Here is a 26,636-nt window from a genome sequence, read left to right as displayed (position 1 = left end):
ATATTTTATCTCAAGTATAATTTGCTTCAAAGATTAAGGATTCAAGTCTCATTAAGGCTCATACATAGTGTGTATAGACATCCTAGAAAGACCACAAAGCCTTAGATTTATCTTCCTACCTTTATCCAAGGTGCAGCAACTCATATGAGATATGTGCACATTTCTTCATACAAGTACTATACTAATTGCTAATACTCCAATTTTCTACCAATAAAGTTTTTTTTTTCATTTGGTATTCTTCTTTGACTTTGCTATGGTATTCAAAAACACCTAAATTACCTAGAAATTTAATAGGGCCTTTAAATGTTGCTCAATTTTTTCATAATAGCCTCTTAAGGTGGTAATTTTTGTTTTACCAAATTCTAAAAAAGTTATTTTAAAAATTCTTAAAATATTATAAAATAATTATAAAAATATCAGAAATATCTTCATAATATTAATAAAAATTTAAAGCTATTTTTTATCTTGGTGATTATCTATAAAAAAAATCAAATTAATTTAAATAAACTATAAATCTTATTTTTATATAAAAAAAAAATTGAAGTTCTTTTTATATACTTTTTATACCTACTAAGTAATATTTATAGATTTTTTTAAAATAATACATGAATATAGAAGGCAAATATAGAAATTCATCTTAATAACTAAAAATAAATTTTTATTATTAAAAATAATTACTAAATCAACGAAGATAATTACCTCTTAGATTAAGTAAGATTCTAATTTAATAAAAATATTTAAAATAAAACTCATATAACTTATAATCCTATTAAATTCTAATAAATAATTAAATAATAAAATAGACTATTTAATTTCAAAATTTCTATATCTAAATAATTTATAATTTTTTTTTAAATATTTTTACTAATTAAAAAATATTAGTAGAACTTAAATATGACAACCACCTAGGACTATTTGTAAGATTTTTTAAAAAATGTATCATTTCTTTTTATATAATTTATATAGAAAGAATAGAAAAAGTTACAAAAGTTAAAACCATAGTTGAAAAAAAGAAATTAAGTATAAAAAAAAGAATACTAAGACTCTATTCTTTAAAAAATTAAATATATATATATTTCTACATATAATAACTTCTTGTTTAATTGCTTACTTAATATTTGATAACATCTACATCTCTATTAAGATTTGAATTGTAAACTAGATCAATATAAATTTTGTATCAACTTAATATAGTGGTATAAGCCACATTGAAGATGACCATGACTTTTAATAAATAAAAAAATTAATAATATAAATTGCTTTAATTTTAAGCATAATTTCATAATGTATTAGAGATAAAAAGATTCTTTAGGTTTGACTTTAAACTACTATAAAAATAAGTAAATACTCCAGTGATGTAATCAAATTTTATATCATATATTATTTACAAAAATTTCACAAATAAAAATGGAGCTTCTACTAGAGATTTGGAATGGCATATGAAGTTCTTGGCCAAATTCTCCTCAATATACTCCTTGAGTTCAGCCAACTCATTTTGAAATAAATTGCAGATTGTTCCAAATGGCGGTTGTGCTCCTTCTTAAAGGTCAATTGAGCAGTCATAGGAACGATGTTTTAAAAGAGTATCTGCATTCCTCTTTTCAAATACAACTTGAAAATCTTGATATTGGCTTGGAATGCGATTTCAAGTCTTTTTACTAGTAGAAATAGGTGTGGCATAAATGACACAAGGTGATCCTTTTTTTGTAGCATACAAGAAAGTTTTTACACCTACAAATATAGGTTTAATTATACTAGATTTATGACTTTCTACTTGATTAACTATGCTCTTAGTTATACTTTTAGAAAAGTCAAGACTACGAGAAGTCCAATCTATTTTAGGATTATATTTTTTTAGCCATGATTAATCAAAAATGACTAGATTAAAAGGAGATCTAATGATATTAAATATTATTAAGCTACTATGACCATTAATTGTTATTTCTATAGGAAGAGTTTCATGAGTTACATCTCCTGAAGACAACACATGACCATCTATGACTTCTACATGAATAGATTTAGTTTTCTTTACTAAGAATATGCTATATCTTTTAGCAAATTCTTCATCTAAGAAACATGTTGAGGCTCCTGAATCTAATAAGGCAGAGGCTTTGTAATGTTTAGGTCCTAAAATAACATTTATCATAAAACTTAGAGAGGATTCTGAGGAGAAGATAGGACCTTTGCTAGGCGTTGTACAAGGTTCCAACCACATGGTTCCTATTGTAGTTGGACAAATTTGTTTTCCAATATGTTATCTTCTTTGATTGCCGCACTCCTCATTTTATGGTTGTGTCACTTTTTCGAGTAATGTTGAGCAGTTTGCTTAAGTTCTCCATAGTATAAGCACAATCCTTCTTGACGATGATGACTCTTTTCTTGCTCAATAAGAGATTTGAAGCGTATCACATTAATTTGCATATCCTCTACTTCAGAATGTATGTGTTGAAGAGATATTGGTGTTGCCATTGAATTATAGTAACGTTGAGGTCTACTTGTATGGTTCTCAAATCAAAATTCAAAAAAATGATTGTCGCACTTCACAGCAAAGTCAATTGCTTGACTCAATGTTTGAGGATCAAGTCGGTTGAGTACTAATTTTTTTACCTCATATTTTAATCCATAGAAAAATTGGCTAATAAGTGCAGCATTATGCCAGTTGATATCAGTTGCAAGTTATCAAAATTAAGAACCATACAACGTTACTGATCAATTGCCTTGTTGTAAAATACAGATCTTATTGGTTGCAACATGAATTGCATCACGTTCACCATACATGGATCAAAACTCCATCAAAAAAGCCTCTAGATTATCTAATATTGGATCTCTTCATTTAAGAATAGATAAAAACCATGATAATGCTGAACCTGAAAGAAGCATATCAATGAATCTAACTTGCAATCTTGGAGTTGGATAGCTTTGAGATTGAAGTTCAATCACAAGTTGTACTTGATTGATGAATCTTCTAAACTTTTATCTAGTGCCATCAAACTTCTCGGATAGGGCAATTCTTGTTTTTCTAATACTAGAAGGGTGTTCCATCATAGCAGAAGGGACATGATTTGGTGCAGACTCCAATCATTTCTATATCTTCACTTCCTGCCAAACTTATTGCTCCTTGTGGTGGTAAATTGAGTTGATGCATTGCAAGTATTAACTCCCTTAATTGCTCTTGCATTTATGCCATTACACTCTTCATTTCTACAAGTTCTGCCATGATAATACTTAAAAAAGAAAAGATGTCTTACATCACTCAAGACAAATAAAAGAGAGGACTTGAGAACAAAGAAAATGCTAAGAACAATATCAGTTTAGAAGCGGATAATCCGCAACTTCTAACATGCTTATGTCTTATCAAGAGTAAGGGATAATTCACTCTTAATCAAGACTAGAAAAAACTCTGATATTATAAGTGCATTCTTATCAATCTATCAAGAACAAAAACATGATAAAAACAAATAAACAAGTGAGACTTCTCTCAAAGAAAGATAACAAAATAGAAATAACTTGATATGTATATTAAGAAAGAAACTGGAATGGCTATTGCTAAAAGCCAAGAAAACTAAAGACCCTTGAAACTAGACTGAAAGCAAGAAAAGAATTGACAAGAGTGAAGAAGGCTTCATTCTTGTCTCTATATATACTATTTAACTAGGGGCTACGTGGCGATGTTCTATAGGATCTCCAATATGTGTTGACTTTATAGGACACATGCTTTGACTTACAAGGCGAGTTTTTCTACGTGTGGGCCACATAGTTAGCTTGGTCTTCAAGATAACAACATCAGTGGCACATGGCCAACTTGTTGACTACATTTTTAATCCAAAAAGTTAATTAAAGACACCTATAAAGTCAATACAGTGTCTATAAAGCTTCTAAGAAGCTTCCATAGCAAATATTATAGAATTAACTTACTTTTATTTATTTTATTTACTTCTACTTATTTATACATGTAATTATGGACTTACATGCATATGTCCGTAACAACTCTATAGCTAAAATGGATTCTAATTCATATACTAAAGAAAAAAAATATAGCTTATAAGAAAAAATTTAGTAATTTGATTATTTCAAGGATATATAAGATCGTGATTCTAATCACATCGAAAATCTTTTAGAATTTTTTTTTAATATCTAAACCAAAGTTTGGTTAATTCTTTCTTTAAGACCATTTATTTGAAGATGATAGAGAACAATTAGTTTATGTTTGATGGTAAATAATGAAGATATTCCTATAATAGATTTATTTTTTAAAAAAATACCATCATTATTAAATACATTATTTGAACAATAGGAAGTTGCATAAAAAATAGCTTCTATTTAAGCACCAATAATATCTTAGTTTAAAATCATCAAAAAATACAAAAAGTATTTGTGTCTCTTTAAAGGTGCTTACTCAATTATGCACTTAAAATGCTTGGCAGTTGCAAAGTCATCAAATTATAGAAAGTCTTTATAAATTGGCATCTTGTGTACTTTTATATTTTATTAACCATTGATGATGTAATAGTAGCTGTCTTTTAGAATGTTTTCTATCTCATACATCTTGTAAAAGAATTTGGATGCAAAAAACTCTATACTCTTTTTTTTCTTATTCAATGGCTTATACTCTAAAGAAAACAAGTAAGCATACTATCTTTTCATTTGAAACATAAGCATCACTTCTTTTAATGGAACTTATAATTTTTTTTATTATAATATTATATTTTAGACAAAAAAATATTAATTGTAATATTATATTATTTTTTCTTCTTCAATTTTTTAGTTATATTTTTTGAATAAACATGATTTTTGCATATTGAGCTCTATTATTTTTACTTTTATTTAAAATATAAAGAAATAGCATGTAATGTGTTTAAAACAACCTACATAATTGATTCAATAATTTTTGAGTAAATGTCAATTTTTTATTAGAGTTGTTGAAGTTATTTAAGATATGCAATTTTTGAAAAAAACAATGAGCTCTTGCACACAATTCTAATGATTGGTACTTGATTTTCAAAATATCGTAAAGAAAACATAACGAAAAATATTATTTTCTCTCATAATCAAGAGGATTTGCTCTTATTCAACTTCTTAAAGGTCTACTACATTATAAAATTGTTTCAACTAAAAGTTGCTTATAATTTATGGTAGAAAGTAAAAAAAATAAAATTAATAAGAAACAAAGAAGAATAAGAATAAATCAAGTGAAAGTATTGCAATAAAAAAATCACACATTCTAAATAATAGTTATAGTTTATTTATTAAATTTTTATTTAGTAAAAGATAAAAAAGTAAAAATGAAATTATAAAGGTAATTTTATCTTTTTAATGTTATAAAAATATGCAAATCCAAGTTACTAAAAATAAATCATGACAACTTAAAGATATGAAGTAAAAAATAAAAAATAAAAGTCTATGGGATATATCTCAATGATAAGTTGATCAAAAGGTCAAAGATTCAAGCCTTACCAAATCTCACAAAGTGATGTAAAGGATGTCTTAGAGATGTTATAAGGCCATAATTTTATCATCCCATCTACACTTAGGATATTACAACCAATATAGAGCATATACACTACCTATCAACTAATACCTTTAGGTTTATTATAAATAATATATATATGTAAAAGAAAAATTTAGAAATTGATCTCAATAACTAAATATAAATTCTTATAATCATAAAAAAATGATAAATCAACTAAGATAATTGATTCCAAGACCAACTGAGATTTCAATTTAATAAATTTTATTGAATAAGATTTTTTATTTATAAATTCTTCTAAATTTTTATAAATACTTAAAAAATCAAATAAACTTTTTAATTTTGATATATTTATATATAAATAACTTAAATCTTCATTTATAAATTTTTTACTATTTAAGACACATTAGTAAGATTTGTAAGCAATTAAGATTGTAATACTAGAGTTAACCTTTGAAGCTAAAATTCATCTACATACAATTTTAGTCTATGTTGTTTTATTTTGTAAATAAAAATTAAAAAGTTCAATTAAAATAATGACTAAAAATATAGATCTTAAAGAAAATTAAATAATAATTTATAGCCTAGTTTGTAATAACAAGAAAATAATTTATTAAAAGATTCTTAAATAAAGTATTACATTGTCATAATAGTGGCATAAATTTTACATTCAGATCTTTTAATATAAAAGAATCACATCTATTATGATTGATTTAGTTTGTATCAAGAGATCCTTTGATGATTTACCATTAAAACATCCTACTCAAATACTAAAATTATCCAACAAAAAATCTTCCAATAGAATTTTTTTTAAGGTGCTCAAGATGATATAAGAATATTCTATTAAAGAAATACTTGATAGACTACTTGAAAAGTGCTTAGGCCATTGACTAAGTAACTTTATTGAAAGATCTAATAATGGACCTCTGAAGCTATCTCATAAAGATAGCTTGAATTATTGGCAATACAACTTAAACAAAGGATCCATTAATAAACCACCATATAGGTACATTAGTCACTTGTCTAATAACTCCTTTAAAGGATTCTTTAATGAATTGCAATAGAAGTATTTTTGCTATTAACTAAGTAAATCTGTTATTAAATCTTTTGAGAGAGAGTCTTATTTATAGCATTTGTAGTACCATGAAACCATTCTATTCATGGATCTTCTAATAGACTATAGGAAGGGTTTTATTCTTATTAATTAAGTGATGTCATTGAAAGATCCTTGAATAGAGACTATAGAGATCTCTCAATGACACTAATAAAAAAATTATATTAAAAAATATTTTTATATAAAATAATATTTAAAATAATATTTGTATATACTAAAAATATGATTTAAATATTTATTAAAAAGAAAAAGATGCATAATCTTATAATTAAATAGTTATTTTTATATAATTAAAAATTATCAAATATTAAATAGAAGTTAAAGATAGAAGGTTTTATAACTTTGAATATGATTTTTGATATTTTTTTTAATTTTTAAGTATTTTTTTTTTCAAATTTCTTATATTTATTGTGAATAAAGTATTTAAATTTTTTTAAAAGAATTAAGTGAAACTAATATTTTAGTAAGAAGTTATAAAGATTTCCATTTGTTGTTATATTTATTTAGAATCGATTGAAAATTTTTAGGATTAGATTGGATCTACTCAAAACTAATTTAGGCTTTATTAAGATTTACTTAGGATTTTTCAAGGATTAAATTGAAATTTAGTAAATTTTTAATTGAAATCTAGATTAAATTTCTTTAAAATTTGATTAGTATTTGGTTAAGGTTAATTAAGAATTATTTAAAATTTATGTAATGCACTTTGTCTATTCCAAATTGTGATGCACATATAACTATAAAAAAAAAGTAGATATAAATATAGTTTTTTTTAATTCCCTTAAAATCATACTAAATACCATTGTATTCCAAAAATAAAAATCTCATTAAAAAAAACTATAAGAAATCATACACATAAGCATAGTCATTTTTTTACATGCTATACTATATTCTAATAGTTCATTCTAGAAGCACACCTCAAATTACTATTTACACATTTATTATGTATTTTCACACATTCAAGGCATATAATTGGCTAATCTAGATCATTTTGTTTGATCTCCTCTTCATCTCTTCATTGTCTTAGCACAGATCTTGATTTCTTTTTTTAGCAAAAATTCCAAACTTCTCCTATTTTTTTCTTATCCCAATACAAGTCCTATTGCTAAGACAAAAAAGAAAGAAAAGAGAGAATTGGAATCTATATTGGAACAAAGAGAAAGAGATCTAAATCAACCAATTAAAGGTCTTAGATATGTATATAGACACAATCGATGTGTATAAACCAATTTGGAGTATGTTTGTAACTTGAACCTATTTTAATATTCAATATATATATATATATATATATATATATAAGTTTATTATGCAAAGGTGTATAGTCTTAGATCAATAATTAAGATTACTTTTGATAAAATTTTCCTATAATAAGTGTTATATTAATAAAATAAAATGCACAAAAATTATTCATCTATAGATACAAACGAAATTGTCTTTAATATTTAAATTAAAAATATATTATAATTTTTGATCTAAGCTTGTAAGAACTAAAAAATGCTATCTTAGAAAAAAAATTGAAAATTTTGACTATGAACCAGGTTTATTTAATAGAAATTAAGAAATTTTAACATTAAAAATTACATTCAAGAATTTCAAAATCTAAATTATATATAATAAAGGATTTGAAATTAAATTTATGTAAAACTAAGTAATTTTTTTATTTTTTACTTTGTGTAAAAAAATTAATTTTAAAGATAAATAGAGATTTATAAAAATAAAAATACTATATTTAGTTTATATAGTATTTTTTTAAATCATTTATATTCATTGCTATATTAGCAATATATAGTATATGTCTACAAATCCAAATACAACTAAGATAAACAAGATATCAAATCTCCAAATATCATTAAAATAAATAATAATAATAATAATAATAATAATAAGAACGTGCATTCACTAATTATTATAAAATATTATTCTAAAAATTACTTCTTAAGGATCATTATATATCACAATTTAAAGGCAACCAATGAATTTGACAAAAGATGAATTTCAGTAATTGCATATATTCTAAGTCAAAGCATTATGGTATTTTTATTATTAATAATAATTTTTAATATAAATATATTTTAGAAATAAAAATTAATAATAAAAATTAAACTATATTATATAATTTATAATTATAAAGATTCATCTTAAACTTCTAACTATTTAAGAAACCAAGGTGATTAAATATCTAAAAGAAAATATAAAAATTTAAAGACCTCAAAATTCAAGATAAGTTACAAATATATGGAATGTAATTTTTCATACAATTAATTGTAATTGGTATGTAGAATCAACAAAAGAAATATTAGACATATTTAAGACAAGGTGTCCATAGTAAAAGTATGTAAGTATTAAAAATTATTAATATATATGTGGAACTATATAACATGGATTTGATTTAGACAATATGGATAGTGTAGAGGTAGAGGATAGCATATTGATTGTGGAAGTTGATTTAAGTAGCACAAACCTTATCCTAATGTGCACACTTGAGTGTTTGGAGTACATGAATCAAATGCCATGTTATTCAGTTATAAAGCTAAATTAATCCTTTAATTTTGTATTATTAATTATTAAAACAAATTACTCTATTTTTCAATACAAAAATTCAATCATATTAATATGATAAATATATATTAATTTTTAATAATATTATTATTATTTTAAAATAATTTTTACATAAATAGATTATATCATAAAAAATATTTAATATACATACATAATATATAATATCATAAAACAAAAAATTCATATACTACATATTTTATATATAATATGCATTTAAATACACATATTAATATCTCCAATATATATATATATATATATATATAGCCTCATCTTAAAGTCTTTATTTTGTATTGAAATAAATATTTACATAGGCATTGGAGGATTATTTGATGGAGTCTCTTCTAATAATTGCACCTACAAAAATATTTAAAAATATATATATTCTATTAGAATGTCTACAAGTGATTGTAGGTGCATATACTTTGTGTTAAAGGATCCTCTCATAGACTCTCTTTTAGTGATTATAACTATAGTGAAAAAAAATGCATTAGAAGATCTTTAATAAAATTACCAAGGGTTGATAGACTTGCTGAAATATTGCATTTGAGGATCTTCTAATAAAATTTCTTTTGTTGACTCTAACTAAAAAATTATTGTATTGGATGATCTTCTAATCCAAATGTCATTAGCAATTACATCAATAGTAATCTTCTATTAGAGGATCCTCTAATATAGTTTCTCCTAATAACTACAATTACAACTACTTTATTGTAGAGGATCCTTCAATGAAATCTCTTCAAAAGGCTATAGCTACATAAATAATATATTTGAAAGTCCTCTAGTAGAATTGCCACCAATGATTAGAATTGCAAAAATATTATATTGGAAGATTCTTTAATAGATTTTTTTTTAGTGATTGCAATTGCATTCACTTTTGATTTTATAGTTGGATTTAAGAAATATAATATATTTTCATAGAATTTACCAATGCATAGATTATATTATCAATTTTCTAAATATATAATTATTTTTAGAATTATACATTAAAATAATATAGTATGACTAAGTACAGAAATGAATATTTATTGAATTAATAAAAAAACATGAAGATGTGTACTTCTTATTAATAGTCAAGGTTGTAGATTTGATATTGCACATGGTCTTGAAGAAGTTGACAAAGACCATGTGTTCTAATCAAGACTAAGTAGACATAAATCCCACTAAGTAACGTGCTAGTTCATTTAGATAAATACTATTGATGTATTGATAATATAAATATATATGTAAAAAATTATATTATCAATACATCAATAGTATGCAAAAAATTGTCACCTTGCTTAAGAAGGAAGTATATGCTATTACTTAGAGGTAGATTCATAGTATATCATTTTTTACATTCTTTTCATACTTAAGTATATACAACAAGAAATCAATCATTAATCAATAGAAATAGTATGATTCAAGCAATAGATACTATCACTACAGTCATCAAAGAAAGTATAAATTACAGGCATCATTATATGCAAAGTACAATTCCAAGGAAAATGAATATTCTAAAATAACTTTGTATTAGCCACAATTAGAAACAAAAACAAGCCAATTTTTTTTAAAGATATTTGTCTAAGTTCTTTGATTTTTTTCTTGCTTAATATTTTTATAAATTAATTATCTATTTTAGAGTATTGACTTTGATATCACTATATTTTTATTTATTTATATATTTTATTTACAGAAACTACTTAATATCTAGCTCATATGCATTAATTTGTATTGTTTGAAGTCAATCTTTCCAACAAAAGTTTGGAATAAATTGTTATTGCAAGATCAATTGATAGAATTTTTATTTAATTATAACACCAAATATGTAAATATTAATAGCAAGCAAATCTAACTTATGGTTTATTATTGGTTTCCAAACTTATTGCGAGTAGGATCAAGAAGAAGTTATTTAATAATATAATTATAAAACCAATTGGAAATATGTTTGTTAAGTATTCAACATACATTTTACTTTTACAATATATTGTAAAATCAACCAAAATTATTGCAAAGTATGTTTTATTTGTACAACAAAGATTTGGCTACTTAAGCCACCAAAGCTCAGATTGTCAAATCTATCATAATTAGATACACATCAAAAGATATTTCCATCAAAAATGCATTGAAGATTTTATATAATCCATTAAAAAAACAAAACTCTATTTTAGTTAATTTGTGGAATTTGTAGTTTTTATGATTGGCTCAATCTATTAGTAGTTGGATGTGGCATATATATATATATATTCATTAAATTAATTTTAAAAATTTTAATCTATAAATTTTAATTTGAATAATCTATTTTAAGGTTCTTTTATATTGATATTATATTATGTGGCACTTCATATGCATTTATATGAAATATTGTATGGTGTAATATATACATTGTGTTGTAGTTTAACTGTTGTAAAAATATAATAAAAAATCATCTTTAATGTAGTTTTTTTACTACAAATTACAACATAAATATATATAATTTTGATAAATTCAATGAATGATGTCAATAAGAACAAAATAATATACAATGTTTTATCTAACAACCTAATAAGGTTATTAGATGGAATATTGTATACTATTATAATTCCAGATTTTTATTTTTGTTATAACCTTATTAGCTTCTAGTCCATTCTAATATTTAGTATGAAGATTTTATCTACTAGAATCCTAATGTTGTTAATATTGTTATGTTGTTTAATATTTCACTATATTTAATTTTTTTATTCACTTTTTACAAAAAAAAACAGAGATAGAAGAATTTAAATACATATTTGCACTATTACTTTTTGAATTCTTAAATATTTTTTTATAACAAAATATACAAAGTACATATTTTTTCTAAACATCTTTTCTAAAATATTTATTAAGAAAGACTTTAATTTTACATATTTATATCTAATACTTAGTATAATCTAATATACATAAAATTTATTTCAAATAGAAAAAATCAATTCAAAATATATAAAATACAAATTAGATTTCATATTCAGTTTACATCTTTACATACTTATTTGAATACAATGATTTTATTGTATAGTTAAAAAATTATCAAATTTTAGTTTAATGAAGTATGACAATTTTGTAGAATATTCGAATTAATTTGATCAATATAACTATTCTTAGGACTCTAAATTTCACATAGTTTGAAAGTCAATATACCTACAATCAGTTATTTCTTTATTAAGTGACATATAATAATCCTAGAGTCTTTACATTTGAATAACAATACAATAATTATTAGAACTATAATTTAACATCAGTTCAAAATTTATTGATAACAAGATTTTACACCAAAATTGTCTACTTCTGTCTGAACAATTTTTCAAACATAGTAATTAATTATTGGATTATAGTTTTTACATGCATACATACATACACTTGTTCAATTAATCTTTTTAGAGACTATCAAACAATTTTTTCAAATAGCTGTGAATAGCCAATCGCTTGAAAGTAAAATTTAGAACCAAATACACTATAGATAATTAAAATTTCTTTAGTACATCATCTATAGTACAATCATATACCAATAGTAAGTATTGACGTCATTCCAAATATGACAATTTACATCATTAAGTTTTCGAATGCTTGTGGACAATTGTAATGTCACATCGTAATAAAAACTTTCTCATGCGTTTGTAAAAATTTATTCTGCTAATCTTCAAGGTTATGGGGTGAGAAATCGTATGTAAAAGTTATGGAGGGCGTGGGGAGAGCGACACCACCCCTACCTAAGAAAACTGGAGGGGAGACTGTGAAGGGAGTCAAAGAGGGCCACAGAGAACAAGACATGAGCACAATGAAAGGGAAATCAAAGCAAAGCAAAGCAAAGCAGAATGCGGATGTTGCGAGGGATTTCACCATGTTTCACCAGGTTTAGCGACACTTATTAGCGATGGTGCTGGTGGCATTCGGCCGATGTGACCACAGCCTGAGGCTTCTGGCAAGGCGGCATGGGACGAAGCTCATACTCCCAGAAAGCTCTTGCACTAGATTACCCTGTTGGTAGTCGGGTCATTCTATTGCTCGGGCTCCAGCCTTGGTCATGGCGAGTTAGGGTTTGCCTTCCTGTCTCTATCTCATGCCCTTGAAACCACCCTTTGATGCGTGCGCTCTTCTCTTTCATCAGGACTGTCGTTCGCCTCAGCTATTCACCGGAAGCATAGCGGTGCTGTTTGCCTCATTTTTCCTGATCATTTCTTGGGAGAAACAGACCCGCAGGTTGGGAACTCTAGTTTTGTGAACTTTTCTCGGTTTCTCGGACCGGCGGTAAGTCTTTGGAGCGTTTTTATGTGTTTTGGAGTTTTTTTTGGTTTCGTTTTCGTGAGATGTCACGTAAGCTTTGGTGTATTGGAATCGCGGGGTTTTGTTTGGTGTTAGGGTTTTAGTCGATGAATTTCCGTTTGGTGTTTATCTGACTCTTCGTGCTTTGCGAGGCGATTGGAAACCCTTTACGCGTAGTCTGTACAGACGAGGGCCTTAGGCATTGTAATATTACGGGCAGTTGCAGTTACAGAGACGCGTTGTTATGATTGCGGTCGTATAGTGCGTCTCCCTTAATCGAGCTCTTATGCTCGCTTACAACTCTTTCAATCCATAGTGCCAGAGATTTGGTGTTGCTGTTCTTAGTTTCTTTCCTGCTCTATATTGTTTGAGTAGTTCGATCCCTTTGGTAGCGGCGCGCATCAGGGTGTTGTGGCGTGCACGAGGTACGATTTAGCCTTTTTTTTCTTTTTTTTCTAAAAATTATTTTTAATACAGCAACAGACTCTTGCAATGGCGAAGCATTACGACGACGATGATGAAGCCGAGGAGGTCGATGAGGAAGAAGCTGAGGCGGAGGAAGTAGAGGAGGAAGAGGAGGAAGATGGAGAAGATTTGGAGGAGGAAGAGGAGGAGGAAGAGGAAGAGCGAGGTCGGAAGCGGAAATACAAGGTCTAGATTCTTACAGAGAGTTTCACATTTGCAATTATGGTTTCCTCGAGTTTTCTGATGCATGATTCCATCGATTCCATTCCTGAAAGTGTCAGCGTCTCCTTGGCTTCTAGGTGGGATTAGAATTTTTTTGTTTGTTTGTTTGTTTCACAACAGCATTCTTCGTGAGTCGTCAAAATTATATCTCGTTGGAAATTACGTTACTTCGATTCTTTAATTAGGTAGCTTTTGGCAATGCGTGCGAGTGTATCAATTTCAACCAATTCATGAATTATATGTACGCGAAATTTGTGATGGTCCTGTACAGAGTGAGAGCTTATTTCTCTTTGATAGGAGCTGACTGTAGCTGATCACTAGTTTTTTGGATTTTTTGTATTTATTTTATTTCTATATTTTTTTTGTGAAGTCCCCTTTAGATTTAATTCAAAACTGAAAACTCTATTTAAGTGTTCAGAAGTTCGCATTCCGGCTATCATTCCTTGTCGATTGTATATTTGGCACAAAATGATCCCATCTTGACTGATTCTTGGGGCGTATTTGTTAATTGAGAAACAATCAGGGTTCACAATTTATAGATGATGTTGCCGAGGAAGATGATGATGAAGATGAGGAAGACGAAGCACCCAGGAAGCGGCGACAACACCGTCGGGGTTTGGAGTTCATAGATGACACTGCAGCTGTGGCTAGTGATGAAGACGAAGAGGAGGAAGAGGAAGAGGAAGGTATTGTCATTCATGAAATAGTTGGATGTGCGACCAGCTGTCTTCTCATGTTTGTATTCTATTTTAGCATCTTAGTGAATTTATATTAGCTGTGATTTTAATTTGTGCTTACAAATTGAGACTAGTTTTTTCGGATGTGGAAGAAGACAAGACAATCTTTGTGTTTGAATTTCATGTTTTAAAAAAATTTGTTGAGCAAGTGTCAGTTTTGGAACAGATTTTATTGAGCGAGGAGATGTTTCACCCGGCGCCGAAGAAATTCGCCGGCCTCACCATCGCGCAGCTATCCGTGATGACGCTCAAGAGGATGTTGAGGGTCTTGAAAGATATATCCAGCAACGTTATGGACGGCAGGTATTATTTTATCTCGTCAACCTGTGAGTGCATTTGTATCAATTGTCATACATCACTTTCTAGTCAGACCTGCTATGCCAACAAAGCCGCCGTTTCTTTTTCTGTTTCTTTTTCCTTTTTTGTCGCGAGGTTGCAATGTACGTGTCGTATTTCATGATAAATTTGAAAAAAAATATTATATTACATTTCAGGAGTACGAAAAATATGATGAAGCCGAAACTACGGAGGTGGAGCAACAAGCTTTACTTCCTTCTGTAAAGGATCCTAAGCTGTGGATGGTGAAGTGCAACGTAAGCGTCATACACTGTGCTCTTCGACTGGAACTTGGCTACATCATTTTAAATGCATTGCATTAGCTATTAGTTTGAAAGCAGTTATTTTGAAAGCAGTTTATTTTTCTCTATATATGTTGATATGCATTTCTCTGGTGTGCAGCTAGGACATGAGCGTGAAGCAGCGATTTGTCTCATGCAAAAGTACATCGATCAAGATCAAATCAATCAACCACTCTTGATAAAGTCAGCAATTGCTTTGGACCACTTGAAAGGGTACCTATACATAGAATCTGAGAAAGAAGCTTATGTAAGACAGGTAAAACTACACGGACTTGATGTCTTCCTCCAACCGTGAATGTTACAATTTTTTTTCTTTCAGAAATCTCTTATTATAAAAATGGTGCTTCTATTATGTTTGTTTTTGTTTTTTTAATTTCCTAAGCATAAGATCTAGAATATTGCTACTATAACTGCAGTATTTTCTGTAGCAGCTGATTGTGGAGTCAAGGCTCAGGACATGACTGGATAATTATTTGAGGCAGGCTTGCAGAGGAATGCGGATGATATACAGTCAGAAAGTCACCTTAGTACCTATCAAAGAAATGACGGATGTTGTGTCCGTTGAGAAGAAGTTGGTGGAAATTGATCAAGACACTTGGGTTCGGGTTAAGATTGGTATCTATAAAGGTGACCTTGCTAAGGTATATGGTGCTTACCTCTCCCCATTGTTATGCATGCCGCCTAGTCAACTAACTGCATCACTGACTTCAGTCTATTTATGAAGGATCAGCTTTTTGTTCTTGAATCTTATGGGATAGACTATATACATTCAGAATTAAACTACATTAGGCTTTGAGAGTGAATTCTAGTTCCAGGGCTTCACGAGTCTTATGAACCTGAGGTTATGTTGTCTGTTATGCAGGTGGTGGATGTGGACCACGTGAGACAACGTGCTCAAATCAAACTCATTCCAAGAATTGATCTTCAAGCCTTAGCGGCAAAGCTTGTAAGTGCACAGGTCTTGGTCAGAAATTACGTACATGGTTATCATTTGTAGTTGGCAAATTGATATAGCGAATTCATTTCCCTTTAAGTTTTACCTGAAGTCTTTTGGGGTTCAGAAGCTTGTCCGAAATTGGATTGCAGATTCATTCAAATTTTTATACTGATGCATTTGTTAACAGGAAGGACGTGACGACATGAAAAAAAGGCCAAGACCTGCGCCTCGATTTATCAGTATCCAAGATGTAAAGTATGTAGTTTGTTGCGCCTTCAATAATTTTTTAAATGAGTTTCAATACAGTACGGCTCTGAACGTGTGATAATGTTGACGAATTATTGAGATTTATCCTGCTGCATGTAGCCTCTTAGAACTTGTGTTCATGATTTCAGTAATTTTTTCAGATTATTCTGGCAGGACTTTTAACCTTTTAAATTAACTTTAAGGAAGAAATTCAACTTATAACTTCACTATCTTATTTATCTTTTTACGTCGTTGTCAACAGGGATTTGAGGATACCTGTTGAACGCAAGCGTGATGGTTCTACTGGGGAGCTTTTCGACCAATTTGGAGGCATGATGTTCAAGGATGGATATCTCTACAAATATGTCTCTCTGAAAACTATTGATGCAAAAGGTGTTGAACCCTCGCTCGACGAACTTCAAAGATTTCAGAAACCAGGAGAAGATGGAATGGATGCTCTTGGTCTTCCGCCTTCAGCAATTAAGAATCGTGGTAAATTTATGAAAGGAGATGCTGTGGTTGTCATTGAGGGTGACTTGCGTAATCTCATGGGAGTGGTGGAGAAAGTTGACGATGATAATGTGTACATTGTGCCAAAGTACAAGGACTTGAAGGTTAGTGGGTTAATTTATTCATTCCTTTACCCTTAATTTCCCTCCTCCTCTTTTTCCCCTTTTTTCTTCTTTTTCTTCTTCGTCTTGTCCGTTGCTATGTTCAAATAGTATCTGTTGGTTCGACTTTGCGGTGTTTGTATAATCAATCTGATTTCTTCCTGTCGTTTACTTACTCTTTCTTCTTGCGATTTTTCTCATTACCTAGTAATTATGCCTTGTATTTTTATTTCAGGAAACTTTAGTGTTCAAAGAGAAACAGCTCCAGAAGTTTTTCAAAACTGGTGATCATGTTAAAGTCATAGCTGGCAATCATGACGGGGCTACGGGCATGATTGTAAAAGTTCAAAATAATGTCATCACTCTTCTTTCTGACACTACACGTGAAGATGTAAGTTCACTTGTGTCGTTAAACCGGGCACATGTCTTTGATTTATAAGTAAATATGCAGTACTCTTAAATATTATTATAATTTATATTATATGCAATACTCTTTTATATTATTGAGTATTATAATATAAAGCTCCCATGATTAGCACTAAGAGCTTCAACAACTCCCGAAATTCAAAAACACTATGTAAGACGTATCTTAGCGCAAGAACCAGAGCAACTCCACTCAATAATATAAAAAAGTACTGCATATAATATAAATATTATAAAAGAGTACTGCATAGTAAATACAGTCTTTGATTTAATCATGGGAGTATTTAATGCTGTTGAGAATCTTTCTGTTCAATGAGAGTTTCTTTTTATAAATTTTAAGAACTTCATGATTCTTTGTAAGCACATGAGTCCAGATTAGTTATCTTAGTTTGTAATACGTAGCCAGGCCTTCCATTGTTTCAGTAAATTTAATCATTGGTGGATTCCTGTAATTGCAGCTTCGTGTCTTCGCGCACAATATTGTGGAAAGTTCCGAAGTAACTTCAGGCATTACAAAGCTAGGCGATTATGAGTTGCATGATCTTGTTGCCCTCGAGTACGTCTTCATAGACTTTTGTGTGAACATAAGAGATACTACGAGCCTCATGAGCATTGGTTATTCCTTGCCACTATTGTCTGTTCTTTGTAGTATCAAATGACAGTAGGATTTTGGACACCTAATGTAGTCAGCTACTGTGATGTAATATTCTCATATGTTGTATTTTGTATCGACTTGGTTTGCTTATTCTGTTCTTCCGTACTTGAGAATCGATGTGGATTGATTTTGCAGTCATTCAACTGTTGGACTTATCGTCCGAGTGGAAAAAGATGTTTTTCAAGTACGGGATTTTCCGACCTCTTGTTCATGTGCACCTGTTGTGATTTTGCGTAGCTATTGTAATCCCCAACATGAAATTATTTTGGAGTATTCAACCCATTCAGAATGGACAGTTGCAGGTCTTGACCATTGATCTATTATCAAATCTGCAGATTCTGAAGGGCAATCCTGAAAGGATTGAATTGTTGATGGTGAAGCCAAGAGATATCCGCAGAAAGGTGTTCGACAGAAAAGTTAATACTCAAGATCGTGATATGAACGTGATTAGTCTTAAAGATGTCGTGCGAGTTCTGGATGGGCAATTTAAGGTAAAGCTTTGGTTAATTAAAGTATGACTTCTATGATTGTCTTTGAGATATGGATGTCAACACTTGCACGCATCGATGAGTTGGTTAGTGTGGCCAGTTTATGGGAAACAAATATGATGCAGCGAGTAGGAACATCATTGGTCATGAAGTAACAGGGTGGTTATTCAATTACGTATATTTTATGCGCTTTTTCCAGGTTGGTTCTAGCGGCATTGGTTTTGCTGGCATATTTTTACTGGAGCGGTTTTAAACATTAGATGCAGTCTTTTTTGTGTCCTTTGTTTTTTGTTTTTTTCGTTGTTAAACACGTTTACTGCTATGCCTTATCCTTTCAATCTTATCATCAAATGGAACAGTGGTTCTCCAATGGCGCTGAACGTCAGTTTGTCAACTGTTTGTAGGGAAAGCAAGGTCCAGTTGAGCATATCCACAGGGGACTCTTATTTATACATGACCGACATCATCTGGAAAACGGGGGTTATGTATGTATCAAAGCACGTCAATGTACAGCTTTAGGTGGATCTCGAAATGGAAGTGACAGAGTAAGTTCTTACTCTAAATTGTTTGCAAGGTTGGTTGTCATCACATGTGAAACTTGACCCTGATAATTTTGTCTAGATAAGTTACCAGCATTTTCAGTTCAATATGTCCAAAGTAGAACGAATTATATTATCCGACTATCAGAGCGAAGGATACTTTTATTCGTAAGTGTTATTATTGACTGCTGCTTCTGCTCATCTTATTGCAGAGGAATGGAGGATCAGTGTCAAATTTGAGTTCCTTCGGTCTTAACGGGAATGTTCTTCAGTCTCCACGAAGAGATACCCCTTTTGGTGGTCATGGTAAGTTTACATATTGTTACCATGTTGTGCTATGCTTCAAATGATGCGTGTTATTCTGTGGGTGTATTAGTTTGTGGTTGTCTGTTCAATGGCTTGACGGACTGTTCTTTGTAAAAAATTCTATTTGAGATGAACCTTGAACCAATGTAACAGGTTTTCTGGTTATCAAAATTGCAGGTGGTGGCGGTGGTCGTGGTGGGGGACAGTTAGGTGGTGGGTATGGAGGAGGAAGAGGAGGAGGAGGAGGAAGGGGAAGGAGAGAGGACAGTATAGTCGGACGGTCTGTGAAAATTCGCTTGGGACCGTTTAAGGGATATCGTGGTCGGGTTAAAGACGCTACTGATTCGACTGTGCGAATCGAGTTGGAGTCACAAATGAAAGTTGTTACGGGTATGTTCTCCAACAGATACTTGCGCTTCATGGTCTGGAAATATGGAATTGTTGGTGTCTGACGACTTTGCTTATTACATTTAAGTGCATCTATTAGTCCTTGAGACGTCTTTAGAGATATGCTATAATTTGAGCTGACCAAAGTATTTCAAGCTACATCATGTTTTGAAGATGGTCATCATTATTGCCCATTATTATTTTTTGATCTACAGTGAGAAGAGAGCAGTTATCGGATCCTGGTGAGTCTCAAACAGGGTTCTACAGCAACCATCGGTGAGTTCCATTTGTCAGGGTTACGTTTCACTTGAGAACGAACTTTTTACTAGAAATCATGATTGAATGTAATTATTTACTAGGGCAATGGATTGATTCATTTTGACTTCTTTTGTTAGCCTTTTGCTTATAATGTTTGCTCTCATTCTTTTTAGATACTTATTTTAAAAATATATGAATAAATTGCAGGGAGTCACCTCGTTATGGAGCTGGTAGTGAGACTCCAATGCATCCTTCCAGAACGCCAATGCATCATCCTGCTTTCATGACCCCCATGCGGGATCCTAACTTTGGTATATCAATCCCACCATTACGCCGTGTTATTTCTACCTGCTTTATGGTCAAGGCAGGTAGGTACTTATATCGGTTGTCATGTCCAAGCGAGGCATGATAAATATTGAGAGCGATTTCGGCATTTCTATTGATGATCTAAGTAACTACTTTTTGTGGAATTTCTTGCAGCTACTCCTAGCCTTGATGGTATGAGAACCCCAATGCGCGACAGGGCGTGGAATCCCCATACTCCAATGACTCCACATAGGTAGGTTCTCACTTAATTTGTTCACGGATGTTATTTTTTTTTTCTCACTTGGTGAATTATTATGTTAATGCATTAGTTGCTATTTTGTTAGCTTATGTGAGAGAGTATACAATTTTTGCTTCTGACTTGCTGTGCTTTTAAGATTGTCCACATTTTTTGGTCCTTTTGTGCGTGTCTTATGACTGTTGCCTGTGTAGGGGCAACAATTGGGATGATGCTAATCCTAGCACTTGGGATATTCACACGTCAACTCCTCAGTATGAGGTAAGTAACAACCTTTGTGTTGATATTTCTCAATTCAAGAAAGATGCCGAGCATGTTAGATGACTGATGGTTTACCTAGAATAGCTTATGGATATAAAAATTTAGCCACTGTTTGTTTAACTGTTATCTTTTACCTTTATGTTCTGGTAGTTTCTTGTGGGTACAGTATTGGCTTGCCTTCAGCTTACATTCGATATGATGAGTTTCTTTTACGATTTTTAAGTGTGGTCTGTTCGGTGTTTATAGACTCTGATCCTATCATCTTGTCAGTCCACTTTTCTTGTTCTAATCTAATTTAGGTGTTAATTTCAATTTTGATTGCAGCCCGGGACTCCTGGTGGAAGGCCATTTGAGGCACCCACACCAGGGAATGGTTGGTCAGCACAAACTCCTGGTGCCAGCTTTAGTGAAGCTGGGACTCCTACTGAACCTGTTCAATCATATGGTAATTCTACCCTCAACATTATCGAAGCTGAAAATTTTCCTTTCGTTGCATTCTGCCTTGTTTTGTTTCTTGCTGTGACTGTTCTATATCTTGAATGTTATAATTATGGGATGAAAAGGTGGCAAGCGTTTTCCAGTATTTCGTGTTTCTTATGTATCTTCGATGCTTCTGCTTATTACGAGCTCTTTGTCTGGCAGCCGCTCCAAGCCCTTATCTGCCAGGTACACCTGGAGGCCCTCCTATGACACCAGGTGTTCCATCATACCTTCCAGGTACTCCTGGTGGGCAACCTATGACACCTGGAACTGGAGGGCTGGATCCTACTTCGCCTGCCATTGGTGAGCATATCAACTATGTTCTACAAACCTGAGTTTTATGTATTTATTATCTATATGTTACATGGCGATTTCTGTTTACTAAAGTACAATATTTTCGAGAATTCCTTTGATAAAAGTCGAAAAAGAAATGGTCAAACAGCTATTTTGTTAAAGTCTTTCTGTCATAACCTTTCCCATCTTGAAATATCTTACTGGTTGTATCTGCAGGCTCTGGCGGTGGTTTTGATTATGAAGGTGGATGGGTGATGCCCGATATAGTGGTTACGATTAGGAAGATTGGTGAAGAAACTCAAACTGCGGTAATTCGCGAAGTATTGCCGGTAAGAGCTATTGGGTCCTAATATTGTTAGCTACATAATTCTTTCTTTAAGAAACTAAAACTTGTTTAATAGAGATTTGATCTCTTCTGGTGCATAAACAAATATCTTTTAACCCTCAAGCTTGTTTTGTTTAAGTGAAACATAATATTGATGTTTTTGGAATTTCAGAGTGATCAAATAGTTACAATATTTTTAGTCACCGCAAACTGAACTTCGTATTTGTGTGCACCTCCAGGATGGTTCTTGCCGAGTAGCTTTGGGTCCAACTGGTGATGGGGATATTTTACTCGTCGGCCAAGGAGATATGGATCTCGTTTTGCCTAAAAAGACTGACAAAATCAAGATTGTTTCTGGTGAACATCGTGGATGCACGGGAAAGTTAATGGGTATTGATGGAGCAGATGGCATTGTGAGATTGGACGATACACTGGATGTTAGAATTTTAGATATGAGTAGCCTCAGCAAGATTTCTACGTAGCCCTTGATTACTTCTACATATACCTCGAAGTCTTGAGATGGTATTTGCAGCTGTGGTGTAAATGGCCGATTGAATCAGTTTGTGCCTGTTTTAACAAAATGCATATTAACCGCTGTAATAACCAGAGGTTTCTTTGTACTTCACTACAATATATGTTGACTAATAGACACAGTTTTCGATCTGAATATTTCATGTCAACTGCTGGTTATCATTGCCGTTGTGTTGTGTTCTGCACTCAAGTATTCTCTGTAGTCTTTATTTATTTAAATTTTATTATTAAAATATATTTACAAGCTATGTAAATATTATTTCTCTGAAAGTTATTACTTTGAACGAAAAATCTTTTCAATCAAATAAGTTAAGGTCTAGAATCTCATTTTGTATTGAGGTGGTTAAGTTCTGAAGTGGTTATGTTGACCTAAGAAGTCCTTAGCTATCATGTATATCTCTCAAATATGTTGAAATATCAAGAATATCCCTACAATCTTAATAATAGCAAATTTTTTGATAATAGCAAAAAAAAACTTTTGAGTATAATAAGTTATTTCCAATTTGACAGAAATCCATGGATTTTGTTGAGAATGTTTTAGAGAGAGAGACGAGTAGCTACAAGTAATATGGACACATATGTAAATACACACATACAAGAAAGTTTATTGATAGGATTATATCTTGTATACAAAGAAAAGGGGAGAAGATAAACAATTTCTCTCCACTACAATTGAAACACTATAGCTAGAGTAAATATTATGAAGAGCATGTGCTACATAATATTTATATGCATAGAATTATGATCTATACTTTTCTGTAATCTCGTAAGATCAACAACTGCTGCCTCATTAAAACCTTATCTAGGAAAACCTTATTATAATAAGGTCAAAACCATAGATGAAGGAAAACGAGTACAACATTATCTTAAGAGTGTATTAGCTTTCTTGCTCAAGAAAAATAAGTCGCCGTATGCCAATGCCATAAATAAGATGGCGATGGTTGCGCAAAGGGAGAGCTTTGGTGAGGAGATCAACAAGATTATTTGCAGATTCAATTTTCTTGATTTTAAGTACTTAATCAGTTACCAAGTCATGGGTATAACTAAAATATTTTGAATCAATATGCTTTGTCCTATCCCTTTTAATGAAACCAATTTGCATTTGTACAACACAAGTGCTATTATCTTCATACAAGTTAGTTGGAGAATCATCATATAAAAGTCCATAGATTATGTGAATGAATTTATCAATTGATTGCAATCAAATACATTCTCAAGATGCTTCATGTAAGGCAAAAATTTCTGCATGGTTGGATGAAGTTGCAGTTATAGTTTGTTTCATTGATTTCTATGATATTGCAATTCTATGTCTTAAGAATACATAGCCTATTTGAGATTTAGCTATTGCAATATGAAATTTATATCTTGCACTAGAACATCCAACCAATTTTGGATCTGCAGATCATGTGTAGTATAATTTCAAATCTTTAGTGCCTTTTAAATAATATAATAAATGTTTGACGCCATTCCAATATTGTAGTATTGGACATGTACTCTGTCTTGCAAGAACACTAACTGCAAATGCAATATCTGGTCTAGTAGATATAGCTAAATATAAAGTATTCTAATTGCTACAAGGTATGGATATTGTTTTCTTAATATTTCCTCTTCTTCCTTACATAAACGGTATGGATCATGACCATCACAACCACGCCCAACCATTAGTATGGAAAATAGAGAAGCATCAATCATATTGAATCTTTGTAAGATTTGTCTAATATATGTTAATTGGTAGAGAAAAATGCTACAATCTGTGAGATGCATAATTTGAAGACCAATACAAAAAGTTATTTTTCCTAGCATTTTTATCTCAAATTCATGAATAAGTAGATTAGTAGCTGCAATGCATGCAGATTTAGTACCCATTAGATTAAGACCATCAACATATACAGTGATGATCACAAAACCAATTTTATCTCGTTTAATAAACAAACAAGAGATTAATAGATCACTTACAAATTTATTTATAGTTAAATAATCTTGAAGATGTTGATACCACATGCGTCTAGACTCTGTTAGAGCATACAAGGCCTTGTATAATTTAATACCACAATATCATCCTGGAGTAGGTATATTTGGAGTTCTTGTTTCCAAACCAGGTGGAACTTTCATATAAATATTTACATCAAGAGAACCATAGAAATATACAGTTACCACATCCATGAGTTGTAGCTCAAGGGTGGCATAAACTGCCATTCCAATAATATATCAGGATGTAATTGAATCCATGATTAGAAAATATGTGGATTTATAATCAATGCCAAACCATTGGATAAATCCTTGGGCAATAAGATGAGCTTTATAGTAGATTATTTGATCCTTAGCATCTCGCTTGTGTATTAATACCATCTTATATCCTACAAGGTAAAAAGTAAGAGTGTCTATAGTTTGACCAAAGACTTTCTTTTTATGCAAAGAAGCATACTCTTCCTCAATATCAGTTTTCTATTTTAATGAGTTAGAGCAATACATTGCTTCTTAAATGATTTGAGGTTCAAGATCCTCTTTCTTGTAAAAAAAAGCTTCTGCAATCATGAATGCAAATGATTCATCTATTATAATAGATGATCTATCTCAAAGGTCATTTATAACACAACATAAAATAGATAATTTTATATTCAACTTCGATTTATTCCTCTCAATTTTAAGATTTTCTATTACATAAGGTGAAGGTATAATGTGCATGGACATATTCTCATTAATTGATGGTCCTATAGGTGTAGTAGGAACTTCCATAGAAAATACTAGAATCACCATATGTTATAGCTTTCTTCTTTCATAGTTGCTTATTTGGTCCACGAGTTTTTTTAATTGCTAATGTTTTAACCTGAGGTATATTTGTTAATAGTATTACAATCTGAGCGGATTCATTTTGAGCCCCATTAATTGGAACTCTTGTAATCCAAGGCGCATCATTGAACACCATCACCACCATCTACCATCATCATCAATACAACCAAGTTTTGTATCACCATTATGATAAGCAATTGGAAGGAACAATAAAACCATCAAAACCTTTGACTACAAACTAGATATCATAGTGAAAAAAGATTGACAAATAAAATTTCTATTAAAGATAAAGCACATAAAAATCAATACATAGGAAATTGTTACTAAATATTAATGGATTAGAACCACTTACAAGTCTTCTTACATGACAAGTTGTCGTTAAAGCATACATGGATAATTAAAAAATAGTGTTGGTGAAGTCACTCTAAAGGAAAAAAGTTCAATGAAGGTAAGTAAATAATTGAGACTTTTTTCAAAAAAAAAAGACATCAAAAATAAAAAAGTATGTATATTAAAAAAAGAAACTAGAATAGCTATTTCCAAAAGTTAAAAAAACTAAAGGCCCTTGAAACTAGACTAGTAGCAAGAAAGGAGTTAACAAGTAAGAAAAAGGTTTCATTCTTACTTCTATATATACTATCTATATTTAAGCTATGTGGTAATATTCTACAGGACTTCCAATATATGTCCAATTTATAACACATAATATATGTCCAATTTATAAATGCAGGTTCTAATCTATCAATCACTTGTTGATACTTATGAAGGTGAAAGTGCATTTATAAAGCTTTTAGGAAGCTTCTCTACAAGATATTATCAAATTAATCTATTTTACTTACTTCTATCTATTTATATTATCTAAATAATTATTAAAGTAAATATTTATATCTGTAATATTATTTTTCTTTTTAGGAATGAGTTCCAAGAAGAGTGGTGATCACATATTGATGAAGTCTAAAATGCGACAAATTATATTTGCCACATACACTTATTATTATTTTTTTTGAAGGTAGTTAATAGGTCTTCTTAGCCATTAATAATATCCCATTCTAGAGGAGGGAAGACAACCTTGATATTTAATCATTGT

At 30.5% G+C, this 26,636-nt stretch overlaps 1 protein-coding gene across 2 annotated transcripts; it reads left to right on the top strand.

Annotated features, from left to right (window-relative positions):
- The first annotated feature begins 13,010 nt into the window (after nt 1–13,010).
- On the top strand, nt 13,011–22,895 carry LOC112277515 (putative transcription elongation factor SPT5 homolog 1). 2 transcript variants are annotated; one of them, XM_024509954.3, is made up of 25 exons: nt 13,011–13,379; nt 13,872–14,045; nt 14,605–14,767; nt 14,985–15,121; nt 15,313–15,411; nt 15,557–15,712; nt 15,939–16,097; nt 16,319–16,402; nt 16,581–16,648; nt 16,902–17,253; nt 17,486–17,641; nt 18,132–18,229; nt 18,464–18,512; nt 18,664–18,819; nt 19,221–19,361; nt 19,568–19,661; nt 19,839–20,051; nt 20,264–20,324; nt 20,514–20,617; nt 20,787–20,865; nt 21,063–21,129; nt 21,454–21,574; nt 21,772–21,912; nt 22,120–22,232; nt 22,468–22,895. In XM_024509954.3, the coding sequence occupies exons 2-25, from the start codon at nt 13,887–13,889 to the stop codon at nt 22,708–22,710; spliced, it is 3,213 nt and encodes a 1,070-aa protein (XP_024365722.1). In that variant the 5' UTR covers nt 13,011–13,379; nt 13,872–13,886; the 3' UTR covers nt 22,711–22,895. The 2 variants fall into 2 exon arrangements, with proteins under 2 accessions (XP_024365722.1, XP_073387491.1); XM_073531390.1 differs by having other exon boundaries at nt 13,246–13,379; nt 13,878–14,045.
- Nucleotides 22,896–26,636: the final 3,741 nt, after the last annotated feature.

The sequence above is a fragment of the Physcomitrium patens genome, chromosome 25, assembly GCF_059467195.1.
Source record: "Physcomitrium patens ecotype Gransden chromosome 25, ASM5946719v1, whole genome shotgun sequence".
Classification (NCBI taxonomy): Eukaryota; Viridiplantae; Streptophyta; class Bryopsida; order Funariales; family Funariaceae; genus Physcomitrium; species Physcomitrium patens.
This window is presented reverse-complemented; position numbering and strand designations above follow the sequence as displayed.